Source organism: Sinohyriopsis cumingii, chromosome 6, assembly GCF_028554795.1.
Source record: "Sinohyriopsis cumingii isolate HCF-2022 chromosome 6, ASM2855479v2, whole genome shotgun sequence".
Classification (NCBI taxonomy): Eukaryota; Metazoa; Mollusca; class Bivalvia; order Unionida; family Unionidae; genus Sinohyriopsis; species Sinohyriopsis cumingii.
In genome coordinates, this window is record NC_142966.1 from 121,046,590 (window position 1) to 121,066,652 (window position 20,063).

The 20,063-nt window shown below is 36.3% G+C and overlaps 1 protein-coding gene across 1 annotated transcript in view; it reads left to right on the forward strand.

The window, feature by feature from the left end:
* The window catches only part of LOC149797853 (NF-X1-type zinc finger protein NFXL1-like), a 104,587-nt gene that overhangs the window by 53,991 nt on the left and 30,533 nt on the right, over positions 1-20,063 (forward strand). Inside the window, exons 12-14 of the mRNA XM_089962868.1 lie at positions 11,492-11,582; positions 11,986-12,106; positions 13,020-13,179. Coding sequence (XP_089818994.1) covers positions 11,492-11,582; positions 11,986-12,106; positions 13,020-13,179 — 372 coding nt within the window. The remainder of the gene's footprint in view (positions 1-11,491; positions 11,583-11,985; positions 12,107-13,019; positions 13,180-20,063) is intronic.

Genomic DNA, 20,063 nt, shown 5'->3' on the forward strand with positions numbered 1-20,063 from the left:
CGGATATTTGTAATGGATTATCTTGTACAATACATATGTATGATGAGCACATTTTTTTATGTTATCCTCATATTTAAATTAATTGGTTTACATTTTCACACATACTTGGAATGATTTGTTTAGATTTTTTTGCTAAAAAAATACATTGTCAGTAAACAAAGCATGGTAGCAGCTTGTTCAGTTGAAACTGACGAAAGGTATCAGATATGTGCAGTACAAATGATTGCTACACCTTGAGCAAGCCCATGGGACATTTTCTCACTCGAAACTGACAGCATCCCGCTATATAGAACAGATCTAAATATCTTGATCAATATAGGAGTATATTGATACATTAAAATATCAACTGACATTTCATTCTTTAATGAATAATTTAAGTCTTTCAAAATTTGAAATCCACTTCTCATGGTTTGACACTGTTTAATATTTGGGGAGAAAAATGTTGTATTGCTGTGCTATAAAAATCAAAATCAAAATGAAAGTAGGATATCATTATAGCATTGGTTGTTTTGTTTCATCATGTATAAAAGGTGTTACTGATATTTTTTTATGTTTTTTTAAACTACATTCCCAGATCACATTAATGTTAGGAATTTAAGCCTGAGACTTCCCAGATCCAGCTGTACTAAAAGACAAAAGTTTGTCTTTTCTGTGTGCATCATGTAGACAATGGCAATAACTCTTCCCCATTACCTCCCCTTGCTGCCACTAAGTATTGCTTGTTTTTAAGCTTTACTGCTGTATTGTCAACATTGTATGAAAAACCTCCCATCAATTCATGCCAATGTTGCTGTGTATTTTAACCATCCATTGAGAAATTTAGATTTATATTATATTGTGTATTAAGCATTCCTCTACAGGATGTATACATTATTTGTGGAATTCTTCCAATATTTTTGTGAATTTCTCGCTTTCTCAGACTGCCTATTTAGGCCTCTTTGTTCAACACACTGGTTTCGTGCAAACTACCTATTGTTCACTCATGCAGTTAATAGCAGGTATTGATTTAGCAACTTATTATTATGGTGCATTGATAATTTATACATTTTTTGTTGTGTTTTTTTTAATTTTGTCATTTCAGTGAAACCAGTTGACGAAGTATAATAAATTCAACAAGTTCAAAGCCATTCCTTGCATGTGCAAAATGAACCTTGTCACTATCATCCATTGTGTGTGCCATACAATCCGATAGTTTATTGACTATGGTTTTTGCAAAAGTCAACAAAGACAAAGAAAGAGGGTGACAGTGACATACAATTTTAAATTCCCCATTTTTAGGCAGCATGTCTGAGCATGGCCATGGACCTGTAAGTCTGGATGGTTGTGCTTTTTAACAGATGCAACTGATCCATCTTATACTAGCATATTGCCTTCCAGAGCAATCCACAATTTTCCAACCAGCCATTTGTATCGGATCTTACTGAATACCAAAAGATCTGGCCATTTTGCTAGGCCTATGACTTCCTCTTTTTACAATTATAGAGAACTTAATGATAGATCTGTCAGTCTTAATATGCTACTGCTACATACAATTAGAATTACAGGGATCTTAATGATGGATCCATCTATCTATCTTGCCTGGCCTACAGCTTCATCTTTCTTCAGTTATGGAAATCATACTAATAAAACTGTTCATCCTGTGGCTACATACAGTTACAGTTAATGGTTATCATAGAGATAGATCCCTCTGTTTCAAAAGGCATATGGCTACACAAACATATTATGATGGGGATTTTAGTGACTGATGCACCCATCCAGCCATGCCCACAGCACAGCTGATATCAGCACCAACTGGTCTGTGTTCTGCACAGCCAGTAACCATTCTGACCATACTTTCAGTGATCCAGCCATTGTCTGCCAGAGTCAGCTTACTTTATGTTAATAGCTTACCAGTGGAGAGGTTATCATGACTTCTATAGAAATGACAACATTGTGTCTTTTGTGCCACCAGGGATAGTTTATCAAGATATGGAAGTATAACCAGAACATGACACAAAGCACAGTGAATGATGTTGTTGTTGTTGTTGTTGTGGGGTTTAATGGCATTTTCAGCACAAGATAGGCTATACATGGCAGCCAGTATTAATGGTGGAGGAAGAACCCAGGAAAACCCCATAAAGAACCACCGACCCACGAGTAGCTACTGGCAAGCTTTCTCACATACCCACATTGGCCGAATCTGAGACTCGAACCCACACAGACAGAGGTGAGATGGCAGTGATCAGTAACGGACAGCGCTTTAGACCACTCGGCCACTCAGGGTCCCTCACAGTGAATGAAGATATTACTGAACAACAGCCTTACTCATATCCAACCATGGAGCACATAGAATTAAACTTTAAGGTTAAGGCATTCTTTTCTGGTATTCTCATCACACTGGTTCAAAACATACTCCAGTGCCTTCCATTCTTAGTGCCCACCTCTGGATAAGAATTTAGCACCTTTTCACATGCCGGCTCCGCTTTTTACAAAGTGGTGAAAAGTGTTTCATGCCACATCTTAGCTGGTTTCAAACATTGTAGCCATTCTTTGATGTTGGATTTTCCATCATTCAAACTTGCAGACAGAGTCAACCAACCAACATGCTGGTAATCAACAGCACAAATTGTGAGGGTCATTAACAGAACAGGTCATGATTCAATGCACAATGTGTTAGATACTTCTGTCAATCTTGACCTGATACATCCTGATGCATGTTTATCCTCCATGTCACTAAAGCTCCATGATGGCTCAGGCTTTGAAGATGACTTTCTTTGGCTCCCCATTGCTGTTTTGGAGCAAAATGTTTAAGAAGTTCATGGGCAGGCAGCTCAAGAAATACCCCTCGAACTTGCCACCACACTTGCATCCATCTTCAAAAGCCAGCTGTCCCTCCTGTGACAGGGATGATAGGTGAGCCAAGCAAGAGAGATATTTTTTACCCCAAGTGCCATTTGGATCTTAACTTTAAGCTAGCACTCAACAGCCAAACTAGTCTAGGAGGCACCTTTACAATGGAGGTAAGAAACCAAGTTTCTCTATCCCCAAGCCTCCTGTCTACTGCAGCTGATGCGCCACCTCTGCCACTTGCAGACAGTCTGCTGTGGCCACCAGATTCCTGAAATTCCAATCACATTGGTTTGACCTATGTGCCATCTGATTAGGAGAAGGCTGATATTCTTCAGCATAAGATACAGTCACTCATTGGCAATGGGTGGAGATTGTGTGAAAACCATATCAATGGGGTTTTATTCATGGCTGTTCCTTATCAAAAAAGCCAATGCCAAGTTGGGGTCAATCATAGACATGAGTTGCCTCAATAAAATTCTTTCTTCCACTAAGGTTCAAGATGGAGACAGCAAGACCTATACAGCTATTCATCCGAAGGAACAAGTATGACATCAGTCTCAATCTCACTGATGTGTACTTTGATGTCCATATTCACTTGGTGTACTGAAGTTTCTTTTCGCTTACTGTGATAAAGTTTACCAATTTTAAGTTCTTCCTTGTGGTGTAAATTTATCAAAATTATGGATTGTATCATCACCCTGTTTCGGGTGACTTCCTCTTCAGCAGTGGCAGTGTATCTGGACGATCTCCTCCAAGAACATTGGTAAGTTTTATTCTTCTCAAGGACTGGGAAAAGTCTGACCTTTACTCATCCCAGTGTTCTGCCTACATGGTTACCAAGTGTATAAGCAGTCTCAATCTTGTATGTCTCCCTCATTTAAATGGATTGGATGGTTTAGTGATCCTTATGACACAACCATGTTTGTAGCCAAGAACTGATTACCATCTTTGGGCAGTTAGAGAGTCATCATACATTCCAACTCATCGCTAGATAATTCAAGAACATAGGCCATGCAAGATTCTGTCCTGACCCTCAAACACTACCTGAAACAGATAGAGACAAATTGTGGCAACCACGTATGACTTTCTCCTCTGTCGAACCCTATCTTTGTGACTTCAGTGGGTTATATGCTTGGTGTACTGCGAAGTCTGTAAAGATTAGAGTCACCTCATGAAGATTTCTGATCATAAAATTTGAGTGATATCTGCGAGCCTCATGTTCAAATGGATCATTTCTATCTGAGACATCATAGAAGCTATTGACTGGCACGTGTAATCAACTTTTTCATGTTTTTGTCTCAGGGATTTACCTCTGCAGAGACAAAACTTAAATCTGGTGGGTCTTGTACCTGCAGCCCAGATGACTACCAGACCCAATTAAACCAACACAGCCTCTTAGATTCACTGGATTTGCCATTTAATTTTGACAGTGAAAAGACTTTATCAATCATCTTTTTAACCCGATATAGTGATCACAGATCATGTAACCATAGGCTATGTTGCTTTTAGTAGGAGAGCAGATTATCATTCACATCGAGAAACCAGTCTTTCTTCCCTGGAAGGATACCTTGCATATAGGCAGGATGCTTAGCCTTTCCGGTTCCAGTTACCTATTCTCCTAAAGTTAATGATATTGGGGAATGTATTCAGGGCTGTTCCAGTAAAACATATATCCCCCCCGGGGACGGCACTTCAAAAAAACTTCTGTAGGGGGTTGTGTTTCAAACTATTTTGATTCTGACAGTGGAAGGTTGGTTAGGAAAATCACTTCTGTTGGGGGTTGTGTTAACAAAATGAGAAATCGCTGGTGGGTTGTCAGAAGAAGAAAAAAACGAATATATATTTAAAATCACATCTAACCCCCTCTTAGCGGTCTAACATGAATGAAACATTGGTCAGAAAATGATCCCAGTACACTCGAGTGCACGTAATTTGTACCAATTCATGTACTTTTAAAGCAGTGATACGCATTCAGTAAATTACGTCAACGTCACAGATATAAAAAATGTGCTTTACGCAGTATGCAATTTTTTTTAAACTGTTAACTTTAAAAGTGAATTTTGCGACGTAATTTGCGCTACCGCAACTGTCTCAGCGTTTGATGCGACATCTAGATATCTGGATACTTCGGTTCAGCATGAATGTCTGTTAAACTAAATTTGATTGGTTCATTAGGCCCTGGGACAGGCATATTATAGTAGTTTCAGCTTAACTTTCATCATGGAAGTTTTACAAATGCGTGTTTTGAATAAGGGCCACACAGGAAACCAAAATGGCAGAATCACAACACGGTTAGTCTTCAGACGACGTTTTCAGTCGGCAAACACTGGCTGGTGATAGCTATGATGAAAATGAATTTCATGTATATCGGTCTGTTGCACATTGGGCAAATGTCACTGGAAATACCAGTGTGATTTTGAGCCCAAAATTGATGTTGAGTGCAAGTCCGATGTACGTGTTGGATGGACAATATGCCGGTTATATTTATTCAAGATACCCATGTCTGAACAATCTGGCTATGGGAATGTTGGACTTAAAACCCTAATACAGCATTATGGAAGAGAAAAATCTGGCATAAGAGGCAGCAAAGCACTGATTCAAGGAAGTGAATCTTTGGCAGAGTTCATGTTAGTGAAAACTGACAGAGGTCTCGGAAACACTTACAATCACGCATATTTGGACGCCAATTTTTTTTTATTTAGGTGGGCGTTAAAATTCAAAGACTTGCCAGTCCTGCTTCAGTCACCTGCATAGTGAGAAAATGTGTTGATCAGTTAGCTGTGCTGATATTTACAATGACAGAATTTAGTGGCTGAAAGCCCCCCCCCCCTTGTCACCATTATAAGAGACATCAAAAGAACATGCTGCAATAGCTGCTCAGCAGGATCAAAAGCTTTGACTGGCAGCTGGGTGGGAAAATCTACTGATATTTACAGTGCTTGAATTCAGAGGCAGAAAGACCCAGAGATGTACATGTGGTCATTTATAACAGTACATCAAATAAACAACTTTAGCTTTCATTATTGTGGTCATTTCCGAGTCTAACCCAATAAGCAGTGCACGTGACCTCAGAATCATGACATGTTGAGACATAGACTTGAATGAGTATTTTGGGGTTCAACGACAAACTGATGAAGACTGTGAGATTCAGGAGAGGGCTAAAGTTGCTAGAACTGATAGTTTGGAAGGGACATTAGCCAAGTGTAAGAAAGTGTGATGCCTAGCTTAGTGCTTTGAACAAGACCTTCCTTGGATCTAAAAAAATCAGACTCACTCTGATGGACAAACAAGAGCTATGTCAGTGTTATAAGGAATGTAGAAATTAAACTCTATGGCAACCAATAGTTCTTATAATTTGCGTAGTTTTCTGAGAGGGGACTGCAACTTTTGCTGGTGGAACTCATATTTTTACCAAAATGGAAGCCATGGACTCTTAGTTTTAAAATCCTAATGAGACCTCTGGTTCAAAACTGTTCTTTTTGGAACAGAGATATCGAAGAGAGAATACCCAGCAGGCAATGAAAGGAGTTCACAGCACAGAATAATATTTGTACACAGAGGAGGAGGATCATATTAAATTCAGAAACAATTAACTGATTAATGCTCATAGGGAACATCAGAGAATCCCCATACAACATAATTAAGTGTGTGTAGGTCTCTAGTTGGCAGAACCACTATGGTAACAAAAGAATAAAGAGACAAACTTTTATATCATGCAGATGTATGACCAAATGAAGTACATGCTCTCTATGTGCAAAAATTAAATGACATTAAACATAAGAGACTGACTGATCTGTGCAAAATCGAAGCAGTATGGATAAAATTTGTCCTGTTTGTGTTCGGTTCTTCCTATGTATATTTTGATCATGGTTGTATTTTCTGCAGACCTTTTGGCACTTGATTCCAAGCCATCATTTGGTATTTGTATTACAAAATGGATAACTAAAAAAGTCTATTATCTAGTACAATAGATTTTTAAGCAGTATCATTAACTGATGATGAAATTGATGAAAAAATACTTGATGTCATTCTGATATATGGATTCTTTACTACACTACTAATCTGTTCATCCTGACTCTTTTTTTTTTACCATCTCCTTTAGTCTTATTGGTACCAGTACTTTTAATCAAATTGTAACTTCTATTTTCTTGCAATCTAAATATTTGTAATGATGTGTTATTGTCAAAAGGTAAAATGTGCTTAGTGTTGTAAAATCTAAAACTATTAATTAGCAAGGGACTAAAGTAAAAAGTGGGCAGAAATTACTGCCGTATTACAGTGTTGTTAGAAACAACAGAATAGTTGTACAAAATGTATTTTGCAGAGTTGTAGAACTAGCTCTCGTATTGTCACCACATATTCTACTTAAATAATATCATTATTTCTGTATATTCCTATCAATATTTTCCCAGTGGTAGTAATTTTCTGATCTGATGTTCATTTCTTGTGCAGTTTTTTACACATCAAGAATTCTCACCGTATCATTAAAAAACAATGTAATCTGCACCAAATTGAATTGTTTGAGAAGAAATATTTTTACCCAAAAAATCAATGAAGCTACGAGTTCTTGCATTAAAGTCTCACATTAAATAACATTTGAAGGAGTCACGATAGTTTAGGATGCAACTGTACTAATTTCACCTTTGGTATATCCAAATCTTGAATGTGATGATGGAACATAGCTCCAGAATAAACACATCAATTTTAGAACCTGTTCATTGACTATGAATCAAATAACCGAGTCCAACTGAATTGTTAGAAATTTTTTAATTCTTTTGAAACATCGTAATTAGCTGTCAGATATGGAGTAAGCCTATGGTCTTTATGACATCCCAACCAAGACCCCACCACAACCACGTGACCATGCCCGATGACGTCAGAGTAATAATCACTATACAACTAGAGATGACATTCTCTTCGATAATTTTGATTTCATTAGAGCCGTAACAGAGTGGAACAGTAAGAAAGAGTGACAGATATTTAAGTGTTAGGGAGATATATAACAATGGCTATTCCTCCTGCCACCACTTCCTCATTGGAGATCACACACACACACAACTTAGAGTAAATCCTGAAATCCTGGCAGCATCCCTGCATGGGAGATAACTTGACTATTCAGTTTTATTGGTCTGTGGTTATCCCATGGTATTTCTGTTACACTAACATTATCTTACAGTGTGTCAAGTCAGCATGGTCGAAAAAGGATTACAACCATTGAGAGTTGTTCAAGGACTCACATTACTACAGATGTAAAAGAACGAGAACCATACTATAAATCAGTGAAGATAAAATAGAGTATATATGGGTTTGACTGTCCCTGATTGGTTGATAGTGAAAGTAAGATATTAGTAAAAGCAATCTTTTGAGAGCTTGCCCTACTTGTAACTGAAAAAAGTGAGGGACATTGTTTTATTAACATAATTTCTGTCTCTTTACAGACCCGAGTTTGGATGACTCGTTACTGAAATCAGCAGCTGACTCTTTGGTGCAGTATTGAAAGCACACATTTCAAATTTGTATAGATCCAGAAAATGGTGCGGCTGTTATTGGTTTTCTTTTCACAAAAGCTGTCATCATAGATGTGTCTATACTGATACAAATTTGATCATGAGCACTCAAAATTTTAAGTTACTGAATTTTGATATCATGGTGTTTGCACAGGTTTACAGTGGGAGCTGAATTAGTACAGAGTCCTGAACTCTTGAGTTTTGTGCAGAAATATGGAATCCAAGCAGAATACATCCAGAAATGTAGAGGTTTTCAATCTTGGATTTAGTCTCCCCATTGCGTTTCACACTGATATGCATATTCACAGAATATTTGTATGGTAGCAGGAAAAGTAAGTGAGAAATTTAGATACATATCATAAACAAGACAAACAGTATGTGGGGGGGACAAGATCATAAGAACAGGCTGGAATGGAGAAGTATAATAGCAACAATAATGAGTAGAAGTGTGCCTCTTTTTTTATGTGCGCAACATTATTTTCTCAGCTTCAGTAAGAAATTTCATCAAAAGGAAGATGATAAAGGGTGTACAGTTAACTAAACCAATATAAATTTAGCTACTTAAAAGCTGTATCAAATTGATTTTAACCTTCTGGTCTGTTTCTATCCATTCTGGTGATATGTCCACTGAATCAGTATGTTGGAAAAATATTTGGCAGATTTAAAAATTTAAAAATCTTTTGGCAGATTATGATTATACACTACTTCTGCCTGAGAGATGTGAATAATTTTATTTCTTGGTTTGGTGATTGTGGTTGTTGCTCAGTTCAAATGCAACATTGAAAAACACTGATGCATTCTCATACTTTGTTACAAATATTTATTACAGATATTGGTGAATATAGCTTGAATAAATTATAACGGTTCTAGTTGGAACAATGAACTTTGTTAGAGAAAATTTAAGTGAGCTAAAATGTAAACTTTTCGGCAGTGTGTGATGAAGGATTGCTCAAGACTTTTCCATCTCATATTGCTCACCATGAAAAATCCATTTGTACCAACTGATGATGACTTTTAGGTAGCTGTGAGAAAGACATAATTGACGACATTCAAAGGTCTACAAAAATTACTCGAGTCGAAAGTTATAAACTCATACGGCTGTGGCAAAAATGATTGACTAGTACCTTTGCTGCTGTTGCCACAGTTGATTAGTTGGTCGATTTAGTTTGGTTTGATTTGGGTTTTTTAAAATACTTTTTAACAATATATTAGGTGCAGGAAGAACCCCGAAAGACCACCAACCTAACTTGGTTGATCTGTGACACAAACTCACTCTGTGAGATGTGCAAGTGATGTAAAAGCAAGCACCTTAGTACACTTGGGCACATGGAGCCTCTGTTGATTTGACGTTTATCTCCAACTGCCGAAGTCATTTAGACATGATATCACAGGGTTTCTGTAGATTGTTATGGCCTTTACACCATTTTCAGATGAAGAGAATCTATATATGGCAGCCAGTTTTACTGCTGAAAAGAATCCAAGTCCTTTTGAGACACCAAACACCACTTATGTAGAACCACTGACCTTCCACAAGTAACTGGCAACATTCTTATTTACACATTGGAGCCAAGTAATCACATGACAAGCATCTTATACCACTGCCATGGAAGCCCCTCAGATCTGTATCACAAGACAAGCATCTTATACCACTCTGCCATGAAAGCCCCTCAGGCCATAGTTATAAGTCTCATATGAAAGACTAGAAGTGGGAGATAGAACCTGTGACAGTTGGATTGAAAGCGCAGAATGTTACTGCTAGGCCAATGATGATGATGATGCTGTTGACAATACAGTTAGCTGCAATGACATTGATTTTAGTAGTCTGGGGAAAATGATTCCTTGACTTTCATCCATTTTTAAAATAATGTTTGACTTGTTATATTTTTTTTTATAACTTTATATTAATCTTGCAACAAGGCATAAAAATAAGATATGGGTAACTGAAAAAGATGTTCTTACAAGAAATTATATAGTTTAAAAGTAGACAGAAATAATGCAACATCACTTCCACAGGCATCAGTGTTTTATTTTCTTCTAACAAATCATATATTATAAGTTTACCAAAACATTTATTGAAAAAAATAATAACAATGAATCACAGAATCTGACCACACATTTAAAGCAATACAAGATTTAACTTTTATTCTAATCAAAAGCAGCATGCCTGAGAACAAAGAAAAATAGCAGGACATAGTGATCACTTTAGTAAACACAGTTTAGTAAGGATACAAATTCATGATTTCTGTATTAGAATAGAAATATCTATTATAAAATCTGTATTCATGGATATTAAATTAGTAGGTATTAAGGGACTGATCAATGACATCTACAAATAATAAGCCACCATGAAAATTTGTGATTTCACAGTATCAGAGACATTCTTGGCTGACAGACAAACAAAAGGACAAAAGATTGATTATAATGAATGAATACAAATAAAAATTTGCAGTAGATTATATGATCTATAAGAATTCAGTAGATTACCTCCAGCCAGCTGTCATTTAAATCGCTTCTTTACCCAACCCAATATTAAAATCGCTTCTACCACCCACTAACCCATAGCCAGAAATTATGTTTAAAAAATATGCTTCTGTAGGTGGCAGTGTTTTTTGATTAAAACACATCTGACGGATCATAATTTTTTTTCATTGCTTCTGTTGTGGGTTGGTTGAATTTGAAAGTGCCTTCACCCCGGGGGGTATATGTTTTTACTGGAACAGCCCTCAGAGATAAAAGCAACTTTTTCTAGTAAATTATTTCTCCAAGAATACTTTGTCAATCGTAAAAAAAAAACTACCAGCCACCCAGCTATGCAGGCATCCTCATGGGTATTTTGCTTTGCTTAAAATCTAGTGACACCTTGTGATGGCAAGGGGAGATGAAGAAAGTTTATAGCCCTTTGTCTTAGAATTGTTGTCTTTTAGTAGGGCTGGATTCTTAAAGGTAGCAGGCTAGTATTCCTAAAGCTAATGTAATCTAGTCAGTATTCTTGGAGAAACATAATTTACTGGAAAAATTTGCTTTGTACAAGATATATTTCAGGTCAGTTTTGATTTATGTTGTGATCTTGTTATTTAGAAATACTGTAACTGCAGTGATGAAAAAGAAACAAATCATTTTGATTTCATTATTGATATTTTGTTTTCTTTTACTAGTGCTGTGATGGAAATTGCCCATCATGTGAACAGACTTGTGGAAAACCCCTGAGCTGTACAAAACATAAATGTGCAAGTCGATGTCACAGGGGTAAGCATTGTGATTGGAAAAAAGAGAGAATAAAAGTGATTTGTAGCTGAAGTAACTTAACATTTGTAGATATATTGATTAACATCAAGAAAGAACATAACTTACTTTCCAAATTGTAATAAATGAAGAGAAGTTGAGTAATATTGTGTGGCCCAAATGAAATCTTATATTTTTTTATATTGAAAATGATAATATTTCTCAACAGTTTCTCCTTTGTGCTATGCATTTAAGACCAATAAATAAAGACCAACTGTATGCAGGAAGATATTTCTTCAATCATGTTTGGAAAAGCTGTTTTTGTATTGGTTTTGTTGAATATTGGTTTATTTACAGATTATCTTCAAGTTTTTTTTAAACACTGCAGCCAATTTTACAACTGGGCTATATTTCCTTTCTATCATAGGTCCATGTTACCCTTGTGCAGAGACTATAGAAATCACTTGTTTTTGTAAGGCCACTAAGATAACTGTTCCTTGTGGTAGGGAGAAAGTTACCCGGCCACCCAGGTGCAACCAAGTGTGCAGGTATGTCTTTTCAAGTTTTGTATATTGTTTTTTTAACAAATTCTTGAAAATTTTATCACAATCACATCATAATTTTTATGGTTGAATAATAATACCGATCTGACAAGATTGGAAGTATTGTAAGTTTGTGTTTTCTGGATTTTAATAGGATCACATATGTAATGCTGATGTTTATTTTTTTAGACTTTATGTTATGTAAGCTCACAGTTTTGCAGAAGAAAAAAGAATCTAAGCAAACTTTGTTTTTTATACTTGAAAATGATAGGAATGTACACTAGACACCTAAACCGTTCTTTTCATGTCTAATTAGAGTCAGATAACTGAGCGGGGGTGGGGTTATTAATTGTCAAAAGTTGACTAATAATAAAGGATAAATGTGATAGTTGTATTAATGTCATAAATTCTGTATGTCTGCATGTAAATAATATTTGAACAGAAAATTTTGTATTTGTGTCAGCTCTACTTACCACTATGTAGTTGAGGTAAAAAGGGAATTTCTTTTTGAAATTAAAAACATTCCAGGGATATCTGTGCACAAGGAGATACCTTATAAACTGATCTAATAGCAATATATATTTAAAGATCAAGAATGTATTTGGATATGCCAATAGATACTCCCTATTTGGTATGGATCAATATTCATGTTTGATTGGGAATTTTCAGGAGTTTATTTATTGATAATAGATACTCCCCATCTGGTGCAGATCAATATTCATGTTTGATTGGGAATTTTCAGGCATTTATTTGTTGATAATAGATACTCCCCATCTGGTATGGATCAGTATTCATGTTTGATTGAGAATTTTCAGGCATTTATTTAATGATAAATTCTTATCATTTGGAGATAAATTAAATCTCTTGAAGGCACATTTAAAAGAATGGATTTTATTTAAGACACCTTTCTTAATTGCAGAAACCCTCCTGATTGTCACCATTCAAAAAGGATACCTCATCGATGTCATTTCGGTAATTGTCCACCTTGTAAACAGATTTGCCAAAAGTCTCTGCCTAACTGTCAACACAGCTGCACTTTGATTTGCCATTCAGCAGTGTGGGTCAAGATGAAGGACAGGGTAAGCAGCAAAATAAATGACCAACTCTGTGAAAAGGTTAATCTTTTGAAGGAGAATACATATGAAGGTTTCTCACTGAGCCTGAAAATTACTCAGTGAGACTGAAGATTACTAGGAATGTTAAGTCCAGTAAAAAGGCACGACAGCTTTTGAAAAAGCATATGAATGTGACAAGTGTTTGCATTTTAAACTTATGTGTAAATATTTTTGCACAATTTTGCCATTGTTTCTGTTTTTCACATGTGAATATATTTGTATGTTTTCACTTGTGAAAATACAAATGGTCTATCATGCAATTCAGTACAACTATTTATCTCTGTTGAATATATTACTAGATGATGTTAACATTACAAATTAACTTCTGCTACCCACAAATTTTATCCCTCTTAGAAAAAATCACAAGGTTTCTGGCCTTAATGAACCTAAAATCAATCAGAATGGTAGAAAATTGCTTGTTGGATACAGTATTATTTTTGTTGAGTTAAATTTAGTGAAGGATTACCATAGAACTAGCTCTATTAAAGTGCAACTTGCCAGGTTTTGGTCAATTCTGCTGATAATGCGTGTATGTTTAACCATAGTTCTAAGTCCTCACCATCAGTATAAAAAGGAACTGGTAGAACTACGGTAACCTCAGCTAGATCAGAGTTTAAAAGAGCTTTCAAGTCTCATGGGAAATGTCAGAATTATACAGAAATGAAATATCAACAGCAGGAATGAATTTAGAACATATTTTCCTCAAAGAAAAGAAAGTTGAGTTACAAACACTTGAAAATAAGAGTGCTAACTCCCAAAGTGATGTAGTCAATATGACCACATTTCTGCCTGTATATCCCAAAGCTCTATGAGGTACAATGTCATCACCTAGGCCTTGTTTAATTTTTTTTTCTTGTTTCTTGATTAAGAATGATAATTTGTGTCCTCTGCATACCACACGTAATATAATATACATTCTTCCAAAGGTTATACAGAATTATTTATAGTACTTGAAAAATAATTTTTTTTCTTTGAGAGGTCTTTGAAAAGTGCTTCAGTTTCCAGATAAAATAACTATGAACCATGAAGCAAAATATATACCTTATAGTCTATAAAAATTGTTTTTATGGGCAGTGACTGTTCCAAGATACTAATGTAATGACATCTCTTTTCCACCACTATAACATGTTTTTCAGTTGAAGCTTTTGCTCAGTGCAGGTAACATTGTATCGGTATGCATTCTGAAATTCTCCTAAAGCATTTACCATTCAACTGCAAACTTGGTAGTTTTGTATCACATTATTTTGCTTCAGGTCTGGTAACTAAAATGTTTTTGTCAGCAATTTTGCATTTTTTTCCCACTGTTGTTTGCTTGGTCACCAGTGATGTTATTTTTATGTTTTGGTGTTGCATTCTGCATTTACTTGAGTATATTGTGTGCACTTTTCAAAAATTTTGTTTACTTTTTTGTAAGGTTCAGGTTCATACCTTTACTTGATATGCAGTTTGTACTCTCTGATAAACACCAGTGATGCTCTGCTTCTTCTGACCACTAACAATACATAGGCACAGGGCTTCATTTTTATAAAGCATGGCTCATCCTCTTTCTGAATGTCAAATGGGTGATCCAGGTTGTTTCAAAGGAGCTACAGATTTTGTTTCTTCAGATCCCTCAACTTGGATCCTTGCCTGCTATAATGGAGGTACTGGCTGACCCCAAGAAATCAATAATTTTGCAGAAGGTGATCGAAACTTTGTTTAGCAAATGGAAGGGTTTATAAATTGTTCACAAAACAAACTGTCTAGATTTCACAACCTTTCTTGGTACCAAAAGCAAACACAGCTAGTGACTGGTTTGTGCAGTCTTGGAGAATCCTTCAGTTTGATGTCTAAGCTTGAAAACTGTTGAAAATAATAAAATGATAAAAAATGTGGACAAAAGTCCTTAAATTTGCATCAACAAGCCTTAAAAAGCCCTTGAATTTTGTTAATATCTAACATATCCTCATCAGGTCTTTCATTTTTACCTATTTATTAGTAGTGGTGGTGGAACTGAGTGTTAACAGTAATTGCAATCCTTATTTTTATCACATATTACATTTATTTGGATACCTATTTGTATGACCTTTGTCTTATGGTCAGATTGTCATATGTGAACTTCCCAAAGTATTGTTTAGATGTTACTGTTGGTAAAATCATGTCAGTGTAAATGGTATATTCAGCATGGTGAACATAGTATTTATTACCTGTTTTAAAAATGGGCAGTGGGTGTTCAGTATTGAATTGATCATGGATCCCAAATATGCATGAATTAGAGATGTCAAAGGTGACAAATCCATGGCAATATATGTAGTGTAAGCCTTAATCTAATTAGTTTTGTAATATCACTGGACAGTAAAAGTAATCAGATATCCCACACTGGACTAGAACTGATACACACCAACAGCTGGTTTATGTTGTACATTCACTAGGGTTTATGTTCCATGGGAAACATACTCTCAGGGCAGTCTTTACTCCCCATCCTAACTGTATTGATGTCCTGTATTTAATAAATAGCACAGAACGCCTTCTGCAATTATTCTTCATTAACAAATAACATTACATGGTGGCAGTGGTAAAAACACAGGATTGAAATTATCAAAGTGAAAATGGCTTCATTTTACAAATCCAGACAAATTTGACTTTTCGAGCCCTGAAACTTGGGAAAAGTGGTTTCAGCGCTTTGAACACTTTCATCAGGCGTCTGGACTTAGTGAAAAAGAGGAAGAAATTCAAATAAATACCTTGATTTATTCCATGGGAAATGAGGCTAATGACATTTTGTCTTCGTTCAACCTGACAGAGGAAGATCAAAAGAAGTGGAAGCCCGTGACAGATAGATTCTTGTGATATTTCATTCCAAAGAGAAATGTAATTTTTGAAAGGGCAAAATTTAATCAAGGAAACCAGGAAGAGGGAGAAACAGTGGACAGTTTTGTTACAGTTATCTATGTGTTAGCAGATAATTGTAATTTTGGGCCACTACATGATGAAATGATCAGAGATTGACTTGTAGTTGGACTGCAAGATTCAAAACTGTCAGAAAAATTGCAGTTAGATGCAAATCTAACTCTAGAGTCTACCATTAGTCAAGCTTGACAAAATGAGGCTGTGAAAAGCAACAGTCAACTATATGAGCAACTGGAGAATGAATGACTGCAATGGATGCAGTAAAATCGTCTTCACTAAAATACGGGAAACAGAAATATAAAATCCCAAAAGTTTAACAGCATAATGTCAGCAGAAAAGGATGCATGAGATGTGGAAAGAAAGCTAATCATTCTCGAGACCAGTGTCCAGCAAAAGAAGCAGAATGCCACAAGTGTAAGAAAAGAGGACACCATTGAAAATGCTGTCTGTCAAAATCAGCAGTTCGCACAATAGAATCGAGAGCGGAACCTGGATTTCCTGGGACTATTAGCACAAAGAAGGGTCAGCCATGGATAACACATGTGAGATTGAACAACGCTTCACTTTCATTCAAGATTGATACTGGAGCTGATGTGAATGTAATTCCTGAGAGGGATTTACGAAAAATCAGAGACCAAAAACTATCAAAGTCTGATCGAAAACTGTGTGAACCTGGAATCTCTGAACTTAAAGTGCTGGGAAGATTTACATGTGGACTGGAGTCGAACAATGCGTTCAGTGTACAAACATATTTGTTGTAAAGGGACTGAATCAGGCACTCTTGGGCATGCCCACGATTCAGACTCTCAAGAGTATTGAACAGGTAAATATATCCTCAGTAAATGCCTCAGATAAAAACTCACAAAATGCAGGCAAAAGTCACAATAAATCTATAAATTTAGATAGGGTTTATCGTGAGAAATTCCCAAATTTGTTTAAAGGTCTAGATAAGGGCTATTCCATTTAAACATACCCCTTGGTGGGGGGGAAGGCACATTCAAAAATGGGTGACCACCCATTGAAGTGATTTTTTTCTACCACCACCAGTCATAGCAGTGAATTTTGGACACCCATGCCCATGCATAGAAGCAAATTTTGGAAATTCATTACCGTGCATACAAATTTCCGTATTTCCGTTACAATTCATTGGAAATTGCTGATTTAATTTTTCTTTTCCCTGAAATACCGCAAATTATGATGAGTAATCCGCAATGACGTTATTTTTTTTAACGGGGGGGGGGACAGAAGAGAAAACAAACACAATGGTGGCATTTTAGAAGCATATTATTAAAATAAAATAGACACCACCGATAGAAGCATTTTTTCTTTTGACATGACATGACACAGAAGTGATTATTATTTATTGATGACCATGCATGGAAGTTTTTTATTTTGCCATCCGTGGGGTAGTGGTATGTTTAAATGGAATAGCCCTAAAACAAAATGGTTCTATAAAATAACTCTGGACAAAAATGCCAATCCTTTTGCCTTATCTACCCTAAGAAAGGTTCCTATCCCTTTATTGAATAAAGTTCAAGAGGACTTAGATAGAATGGAAAAAATGGGTATTATTTCAAAAGTAGATGAGCCAACTGAGTGGTGTGCGGCAGTGGTTGTTGTTCTGAAACCAAATGGTATGGTAAGAATATGCATGGATCTAACTAAACTGAATAAATCAGTTAAAAGAGAGAACCACACACTACCATCAGTTGAAGAATCCCTTGTAAAACTAGCAGGTGCAAAGTTTTTCACTAAACATGATGCAAACTCAGGCTTATTGCAGATAAACCTGTCAGAAGATTCATGCCGCCTTGCAACTTTCATTATTCCTTTTGGTAGGTTTTATTTTAATCGCCTTCCATTCAGAATCAGTTACGCGCCTGAATTTGTTCAGGAAAGGATGTCAGAAACTCTGGAGCGACATGGGGGAACACTCTGTCACATGGATGATATTCTTGTTTTGGGGGAAACACAAAAACAGCATGATGAAAGACTAGAAATGGTCATGAAATCAATTTAAGTCTGGTGTCACTTTGAACGCTCAAAAGTGTGAATTTTTTAGACCATCCATTAGGTTTCTTGGGCATGTTGTTGACAAAAATGGTTGCCGACCTGATCCAGAAAAAGTCAAAGCTTTAACTGAAATGGAAACTCCGAAATGCATAACAGAGATACAACGATTTTTTGGTATGGTAAATCAGCTTGGCAAATTTAGTCAAAATTTGGCAGAAAATCAAAACCATTACGTGAGCTTTTGAAAGGTAAAAACTCGTGGACTTGTGGTCCAGATCAAGAACAAGGTTTTAGAGATATCAAGCAAGAAATTATATCTTCACCAACATTAGCACATTATGATCAAAACAGAGAAATAGTTGTATGTGCAGATGCATCTTTATTTGGACTAGGTGCTGTGCTATGGCAGAAGCACGGTAGCACTCTGAGACCAGTGGTGTTTGATTGCGAGGTATGTCAGAAACTGAGCAATGCTATGCTCAAATAGAAAAAGAGGCCTTTGCAATCACTTGGGCTTGTGAATGCTTCAGTAGCTATTTAATTGGGTCACAATTCAAACTTGAAACTGACCATAAGCCATTATTACCACTAATGAGCACAAAAATCTTGGGAGATATACCCCATAGAAATCAGCACTTTAGAATGCATTTGATGAGATTCAACTTTTGTATAGTTCACGTTGCTGGCAAAAGTCTATTTACTGCTGACACTCTATCCAGAGCACCTTTAATTTATCACTCTGAGAGTGACAGAGAATTTCAGGCTGAAACTAATGCCTATGTTGATTTCTTAGTAATTTGCCTGCATCAAATACTCAACTTGAACAAATTAGTCTGAATATCAAAATGATTCGATATGCAAACAACTTGTACAATTCTGTGAAAAGGGGTGGCCATAGAAATCCGCTATTTATGGAAAACTTCAATCATACTGGGCAGATAGAGGTGAATTTACAATTCAAAATGGTCTTTTAATGAAAGGTACATGCCTGTTCATACCAGAATCACTTCAAAAAGAAATCCTAGAGAGAATTCACAATGGTCTCCAAGGCATAGTTAAATGCAGAGAACGCACCAAAATGTCAGTTTGGTGGAAAGGACTAAGTACTCAGCTAGAACCCTTGGTAAAGTCTTGCCAAAATTGCATTGAAAACTCAAGAGATCAAGCTGAACCAATGATACCAGATGAATTTCCAAGTCGACCTTGGCAAAGAGTCGCTTCAGTTTGAACTGAATGGTCAGACATATCTCATATTTGATGACAATTTCTAAGAAAATTTATACCAGTCAGCTCCAGGTTCAAGACATGAATACAACACTCTTGTTGTAGCTTTCTTTAAAAAGGGACAAATTTGTAGCCAGTTTTGTTTGAAGGATGCCAACTTTTACATCCAAGTTCAGTAGTCACACCACTTTCATTGGCTCACATTCTAAGGGACCATGAACACTTTTGTTTACTCTTGTTTGGACTCAACATCAGTCCATATGCCTTCACCAAGACAGTAGACTGCATCATCACCTACTTTAGGCTGACCTTTCCTACAGCAGCTGTGGCATACCTGGATGTCTTACAAAAACACTTGGAAAGTTTGATTCTGATTCAAGGTATGAACAAGTTAAGCTCTGTATTCTCTCATTTGGGTTTTTGTAGGAGTGGAGAAAAGTCTGATTTTTCCCTTTCTCCTTCAAATATGTTCTCTGATCACCTTGACACTATCAACATAAATCCACTACTTGCTGACTTGTCATCTCTGCATCCTTTTGCGTCCTCATGGTACAGGGGACAATGATGCACTTGATTAATTCATGTCATTTTCTACCCGAATGTCAATTTACCTCATTTTTTAATTTTGATGGCTTAGGGTTTGAGGGAGTGTCCCTCCAGTTTTATGCAGCCCAGTAGGCATAAGCCCCCCGCTCCCCCTTATAACCTTCAGGCCTGTAAAT